The sequence below is a fragment of the Cydia pomonella genome, chromosome 20 (assembly GCF_033807575.1).
Source record: "Cydia pomonella isolate Wapato2018A chromosome 20, ilCydPomo1, whole genome shotgun sequence".
Lineage (NCBI taxonomy): Eukaryota > Metazoa > Arthropoda > Insecta > Lepidoptera > Tortricidae > Cydia > Cydia pomonella.
Window position 1 is genome coordinate 12,814,294 of NC_084722.1, and position 7,826 is coordinate 12,822,119.

The 7,826-nt window shown below is 35.7% G+C and overlaps 2 protein-coding genes across 3 annotated transcripts; both read left to right on the forward strand.

Moving 5' to 3' along the window:
* Window positions 1–996: 996 nt before the first annotated feature.
* Window positions 997–3,149, forward strand: LOC133529158 (formin-2-like). 2 transcript variants are annotated; one of them, XM_061866804.1, is made up of 3 exons: window positions 1,091–1,238; window positions 2,086–2,611; window positions 2,789–3,149. In XM_061866804.1, exons 1-3 carry the CDS (start codon window positions 1,167–1,169, stop codon window positions 2,836–2,838), a joined length of 648 nt encoding a protein of 215 aa, XP_061722788.1. In that variant the 5' UTR covers window positions 1,091–1,166; the 3' UTR covers window positions 2,839–3,149. The 2 variants fall into 2 exon arrangements, with proteins under 2 accessions (XP_061722787.1, XP_061722788.1); XM_061866803.1 differs by lacking the exon at window positions 2,789–3,149 and having other exon boundaries at window positions 997–1,238; window positions 2,086–2,781.
* A 2,613-nt stretch (window positions 3,150–5,762) lies between these two features.
* Window positions 5,763–6,992, forward strand: LOC133529159 (uncharacterized). Its single transcript, XM_061866805.1, has 3 exons — window positions 5,763–5,930; window positions 6,066–6,125; window positions 6,427–6,992. The coding sequence occupies exons 1-3, from the start codon at window positions 5,895–5,897 to the stop codon at window positions 6,937–6,939; spliced, it is 609 nt and encodes a 202-aa protein (XP_061722789.1). The 5' UTR covers window positions 5,763–5,894; the 3' UTR covers window positions 6,940–6,992.
* Window positions 6,993–7,826: the final 834 nt, after the last annotated feature.

The following is a 7,826-nucleotide window of genomic DNA, read 5'->3' on the forward strand; positions in this document are numbered from 1 at the left end:
TATGTGTATACCCCTCCCAAATATGAAATCATAGATTTTTAGTTTATTAAATAATACTGTTTTTTAAATAGTGTATTTTGCGTAATATGTATTTATTTTTCTATGCGTCAAAAGGTTAGTTATCAAAATTTGTAGTGTTATAAAAAAAACTCTCAGTACTTATGTTAAATTTCGTCATTTGCTTCAATGGCACGAAATGTACGGGTCCTGCTGCTGAGAAGCCTGTGTCTATGTGTATGTATGTCTGGTACTTCCTAGTTTTGTTGATAGTAATTGTTATACAAAGAAATTAGAGCGAGTAGAAATTTACAATGATTTTACAAAAATTAGATTTATAAGTTTACAAATCTTCTACTCGCCCTATTTTCTTTGTATAACAATTTTAAGCAACGAATACTTATTACCAGACATATATATATGTTTTCGTAAATGTTATGCCAAGTTTCATCTTATTTAATCATGTCGTTTTAAATTAAATGAGAGCGTAACATCGATTGTATGGAAGCGGCTTTTTAAAGGCGGGTTCGTGATTAAACTTTTTGGCGTCGGGTTTGTGACTTAACTTTTTCTATGGAATTTGGACAGTAAAATATGTAAAAACCAGTTGCCCGCGTAGCCAACATGCCAATCGTTAAAGCTCCGTAGCGTAATCATCTCTCTCGATCACTCTTCCATATTAGTGCGACAGTGACAGTTGCATTTCGTTCGCTACGGAACTTTAACGATCGCCATGCTGGCTACGCGGGCTGAAGTCATGTCAACACCAGCTACCCACACCGTCCCCAAAACGACGGCCATAAGACCACCCCACCAGTCGGTGGGGAAGCGACCCGCAACAGCCGCCGCAGCCGTGAGGCGGTAGCGGCTCCTCATACCCCCCTGACGGGGGATATCGACAGATCACTCAAGTCAAGTCATGTCATGGTCAACAGAAATCGGAATTTAATAATATAATTAATTATGTAGGTACTTTCTTAACAATGGGATGACGATGACGCCGAAAATACAATACGCCAATGCATACGTTTGCACAATAAACTCCTTTGTTGTTGTGTAACGTGTTTTATCGAAAACAGATCTGATAATAAACAAACGTAATCTTTTTAAAAGAAAATTTTAATATTTATAAAGCAATCGAGTCCGATTTGTCTTTGTCATATACAGAAATGGAGGTTAACAGACTTGACGCAAGAAGGATTTGTAAATTATTAATACTACTGAGCTTGTTCTTTATGTCCGTAAGTATTAGTTATTTAACTAAAAATTAAAATACCTCGTCATCCGCTCCAATAGTGACCGCAGGGCTGGCTCGCTCCTCGCTCAATGCATCGGCATAGCCATCCAGCGAGGAAACGCGGCCAGCTTATGGGCACATTACCAAATGGCAGCGGTAAAGGGGATATTTTTAGGCATAATTCAGACCCCATAGGTTAATATAGGATTAGTTTAGTTTCAGTTTCAATTTGTAAAAGTGCAAAAACACAAACTATAAATTAATTTCATAATATTTGAACAGACCCCGATCAAGTAGGTACTGCTAGCCCCGATGAATATGTTCTGGTCTAGTCAGAGCTTTTTCTAAGGTTCTCCTATTTGTTCAAAAACATGCATTAGATATAAAAAATCAATAATGTTTAAGATTCATAGTATAGTTTTATTTTATATGAAAATATTAACATATATAGAAAGAGCTATCACAAAATGAAGCAACACTGCTCTGCCAATGTACTGATAATTTTGTTTTGATTTTGCCCATGCCTGCAGAAGTAGTTTTTTAATAGTCCGGTTAAAAAAGGAACATAAAACAGGAAAGAACACACATCATTTGTACAAAGGCGAACTTATCCCTTTCAGGGATCTCTTCCAGTTAACCTTATACGATTACGATACGATTTTATTATACGATCAAAATAACTAGATTAAATATTTCTATTGTGGAACACATTACTGGCGTTTGATCTATTTGTGTAAAAATTATTGAAATAAATAATTATTTGTTTTTACTGCATGAGTGGAGTTCATTTATCGGGGCTTGTCCTTAAACTTGCTTTCCATTCATTATATATTCTCTTATTATTCTTTCAGATTCAAACATCACATGGCATCAATCTTGGTCTGATCGCTGGTGACTTAAAGAGGTCTGGACCTGGGCCTTTAGTAGTTCGAAAAGTATCACACAACTCGCCAGTCATCATTAATGTTAATCCCGGATTACCAAAACTTCCCGGTATAGCAACCTTACCAAATCCTGTGCCAAAATCACCGAAACTTCCTTGTTTAGCAACTTTACCTCCAAAACCCTTTCCAAAGTTACCAGCAAAACCTCCGCCTAAACTTTTAAAGGCCTCTAAACTGAAAAGATCTCCGTTAATAGCCTCGCTTCCTCGATTGCGACCTCTTATTCCACCTCCACTTTTGCTGCCTCATTTGATTCCACCCGTTATTCCTCGATTGCCACTCCTTCCTATTATACCACCTATAATGCCTGTGCCTACTTTATTGCCATTCCTGCCACCTCCGTTGCTCAGAGCTCCGAGGCTGCCAACATTGTCACCATTTCACCCGCTTAAATTACCGATTATCGGGAAATCTCCACTGGAGAAAACATTAGGTACCATTAAACTACCGCTCACAGATAAAGCAATAAGAAGAAAAATTTCTAAAGACCTTTTAGATCTAAAAATTAAAGGTTCTTTGACTACTCCTGAATATTATAGATTTAAAAAATTATTCCTTAAGTAGGGAACTTGTTTTGTATTCACTTAGATTAAAATGATTATTTTTGCAGGGATATTCCGACGTAAGTCTATCCTGAGGCGACCGTTTAGTTTGTTGTAATGTAAGTTTACTTGGGAAAGCAGCGATATGGGATGAAAAGCAATTATAACAAATTTGAGGACCAAGCCTACATTTAAACTAACATTATGGATTATAATGAAAGTGACTTAATATACGCAAAAAAAAGAAGAATTTATGTCAAGTTTCAGGGTGACTAGTAATAAATTTATATTCAAATTTAGAATAGTTATTTAAGCTTATTTAATTCCTATGTAATGTTATTATTTAACATCATTTAATGTTTTATAAACCATTATAATAATAACATAAGGATGGATGGTGCAATAAATTGTTTCGCCTTTTTCTTTCAATTTAATTTTTTTAATGAACACTTAAAATAAAATAACAAAAGGGCCAAATCTAACACTAGCATAATCACTTTTTAATAATATAGGCGATACCCAAATAAAACTAAACATATTTTTTGTTTTTAAAACCATAATACCGGGTGTTTCCTGTAACACGAGCAAATAATTAAACCATATATTGTACTCCTCAAACGATATAACTTGACTAATAACTTTTAAAAATTACGAAATTTTTAGATTTTGTCTTTTTGATACAAATTAAATATTAGTTTCAATGTACGCTGCCATCAGTGTGTTTGACGTTGCTTGTCAGGCATTAAACATAACAAAATTTGCAATACGTTGCGCTTTAGAATAAACTTTAAATTGTAATAAAAATCAAAACATAAGTTAGTTTTAAAAGTCGCTGAACAAATGTTGGACAGTTTGAGTAGTACAGCCTATAGTTTAATTTATTGCTCCTGTTACAGGAAACACCCGGTATATATACTTTCTATCAAACCTTGTGCGTTTCCTTTCCTTCGGTCCTTTTTAGGTAACACGATGTCATTGTTTAATTTATTTTATTCGTACAGCATTACAGTAGTTTATAATGTACATTTAAATTAGGCATGCTTCATTACATTGTTGTCTCGAAGGGTATAAAAAGTATAAATTAATATCAACCTAATTGCTTAGACGCTCAATTACAAACTAACTTTTGTTCATATGACTCATTCAGGTATTCCAGTTTAACTAATGCGCCGTTCTGGCGCCCTGCGTCTGATTCACATTGCGCGCTTTGTACTAGCTTTCCATGAGTTGCGCTAACAAGGCGCGTAATCTAAAGGAAACAAGGGCGATCTAAGCACGTCATTAGACCCGCCTTCACAATATTATATCATTCACATTTGACGAAAAAGTACAGTGATATACAGAATAAAATTAAGACAGACTAGACTCACTTTGTGGGTGTTTATACATATAATTATATACGTTGTAGTATAAATCCTTAAACAAATCTTGGTTTTAATCGTTTAAATTTTTACGAGAAATGCCTGACCACAATATCTATATTTTTTTCAAAATGCACTCAATTTACCCTAATCCTGGATATCACTGCACTATGTAGAGATCGAAAATATAATCATAAAAAAATGGTTATTACCCTATCCCTGAAAACTTAAGGAAGTGGCGATTTATCAAACATAACTGCCTATTGGTATATTGACTTCATTCGTCTTAGGGCCAGTTGCACCCACCACAGTTGACGGACTGATCAACAGTAATCACAATCAGCAGTGAACTATGAAATTTCGCATTCAATAAAATTTTGCGAACGCTTTAACGGTGACAGACGTTTGGTGCAACCCACGCTTAGTTGTTCACTTTTAACAGTTGGTGTTGGTAGTTAACAAGCCGTATTCACTCGAGTTTGTAGTTCTTAGCGAAATCCATGATGCTCTTAAACCCGCGCACTGCCATGTCTTTAATCTTCACAAATTGCGCGATGAGCGGATAGGCGAAGGGCCGGTCCTCCGCCCTGCTGGTGAAGCAGTCCCAAGTCTCCGGCTTAAGCAGCGAAGCCCGTACTAGACGACTGCCCTGAAAAAAAGGCATTAAATAACTATAAATAGACTATTCTAAACAAATTTTGATTATCTTACACAGATCAACCTATTAAGCAAAGCTTGCACTTTGAGTGCTAAGCGACGATATACATATTTAAATAGTATTTTTCTATTTATATACTTAGATAGAAAACATCCATAAGTGAGGATAAATTTTCGTGATAAATATACAAGTAAATGCCCTAACCAAGATACGAACCAAAGGCCTACTGCTTATAATATAAACAGGGTCACTACCGACTAGGCCGTAAAAGGCGTGGATGGCGACTCCATTATATACCTACATATATTCTGAGAATAGTAAGTAAGGGTAAACATTTTCATTTAGCATTTAATTAAAGGGAGGACAAAGTACCCTTATACACGAATTAGCTATAAGTATATAAATATTATCTACAAAAATAAGATAATTTAACGGGCAAAACTAGGTATAAGCGATTTTTTCCACAAAATATACATGTGCCAAGTTTTCTGATTTTTTTTAATGTAGTTGTTGCTACTTCTGTAGAACATTCAGTGAGGTAGCGCCGTGCAGTATAAGCAGATTTTATTTATCGAGGTTTTCGTCATAAACATCTCAACACGAATAACTACAATATTTAACCTGTCGAAATGTGAATTTTCCGGGTTGGTCCCTTATTAAAATGAATTCAGTACAGTACGACCAAATTAGTCCTCTCACTTCTTACGACGTGTGGTTCTAAATGGCATACGATTTTCATGTAATTAAGTATAATTAAATAACGGCAGGTACCAACCTCTGTCACAGTCGCAACGACCGCGATGACCACCACCAGCTTCACAAACGGATGCTTTCCTAAGTTCATTCTCAAAGTAAAACTTGGCAATCAAATAAAACAAAAGACTACCGGCATAACAGCTTCGCGTTATCCACTGCATCGTCGACAAATCTACTACACATTTAACGAGGATCACTTGGAAAGGAGACACGTAAAGTCGATAAGACACAGGAGATATAAATGTAATGATTTGTAATGATTCTGTCAGTTGTGTAACTGACCTTGTGTGAGTACAAGAAGTGGGTCGCGTAAGAACAGCCTCCGATTTGCTGACAATGCGTCGAGATGTGAAAACGTGCCGTCCCTCAGACTAACATGAACCGAGTGTAGGTTTGGAAATGTATCGAATAGCGGTTGTTATTGCTTTATTCGAGGTTAATATATGTTTTGTTTATTTATCGAGCTGTAGGTAGAAAATAGAGAACTGCTTTGTCGACGTTTTGCGATTACCTTTTGTGACAAATAATGGCTAGTTGCATAATTGTAATACGTGTTGTTGGGTGTTTCAGGTGATAGGGGGAGCGGCGTCGCCTCTACGGGTTACCATTAATTGTGGATCACATGAAAGCGTAAGTAAAATACATAAACTCGTTATTATTACTAAAACAAATACTATACGGGTTTCCGACTGGAAATCAAATCAAGGAAAACGACTTACCGAAATACCGATATTATTTACATTCACACGCCGTTTTAATAACAGCAATTTGTACTTAAGTTTAAATAGAGGAATGAAAACTTACTTTATAAGATGTTTTCGCTTACTCAACGATACTAGTTTTTAAAGCACTATTTCTTCCTTAAAAAATATTTAGCGTACTCAACCAACAAAGAAAAAAAAAGAATCATAAGTTTGTTTTATTATTCCAGGACTCGTCGATCCTCCGTTCTATCTCAAGAACTAAATTAGCTCAGAACAAAGGAACTTTCGACGTCAATTCATTCTGCGACCTCATCCACAATGCCATTCCAAAGGCAGTACAAGACGGCAGATTCGTCGTGGCGGAACAAGATGACATGGACCAGGAAGGATATGGTGATACACAATCGCCCGTAGCCATAGCCCCGCCTACAGGCTACATACCAAAACTAGGTTTGTCCAGAATCAACAAACCGAAACTAAGAATTCCAGCAATCAAAGTTCCACGACTAGACTTAGCACTTAATAAACCGATAAAACCACCTGTATTAGGATCAAAGATGATCTTCAAAACATACAGGGATTCTTACGAAGAACCAACAAGCGCTGAAAAGATGGAGCAGTTCAAGAAAGGTGTCCAGAAAATGTTGCATTTCGTAAAAATACTTGGGCAAGTTGATCAGTATTTGACAGAAAGGACTAAGATCGTAATAGAGAAGCTATCGAAAACGTTCGCAGAATAGTTTTATTTTAAAAATTTAATTTATTAAATCTTTTCTATTTTTATACGCTATAATTGTGTTGTTTGTTATTTACCTATCCCAATATTTTCTGAGTCAGGCTTCTCTCGTAAGGAATCGGTACAATGATTTTTCATTAACACCCTTCAAAGGTAACTTACTTAATTGGGCCAATATTTTAGTAGGTTTGAAGAGTTCTTTATTCTGGTCAAAATTAACACGAAATCCCAATTTGAGACACGAACTCGAACTGTATGTAAATTCCCGCAGTCACAAAAATTCCATACGATTCATTTATTTTTTTATATATATCACGACGGTGGCATAGGGATAGGGATGGTAAGCAGTCACCGTAGCTTCCATGGACGCCTGCAACTCCAGAGGTGTTACATGCGCGTTGCCGACCCTTTAAAAATCTGTACACTCCTTTTTTGAAGAACCTCATACTGTACAGTTACAGTTAGATATAATTGTTCTGTCGTTTCGATTTTTGGAAAAGTTTAAAATTATAGGAATTGGCATAAAGAGATAAAGATAGTTTTTTATTATTCAAATAAAGCGACACCGGCTTTAACCCTACACCTCTGACCCGAGAAGATTTAAATATTTTAAATCCCCCCTCAATTGGAGGAGGGTATCCCAATGTGGACCGGCAAGAAACTCGGCGGGACACATCTTTTCAAAACATTACATCTTATAATTAACATGCATTAAATAAGAAAAATAAATTACAATTTAGATTACTATAGAAATCATGCAATTACATACAGTAGCTACTTTTCTTTATAGAAAATTGATAAAAAAATATATATATATGTCATATAAAATCATACAAATACTTTAAAGATTTTAGCAAATAGGCGGAAGCCCTAAAATCTTGAACAAAGAAA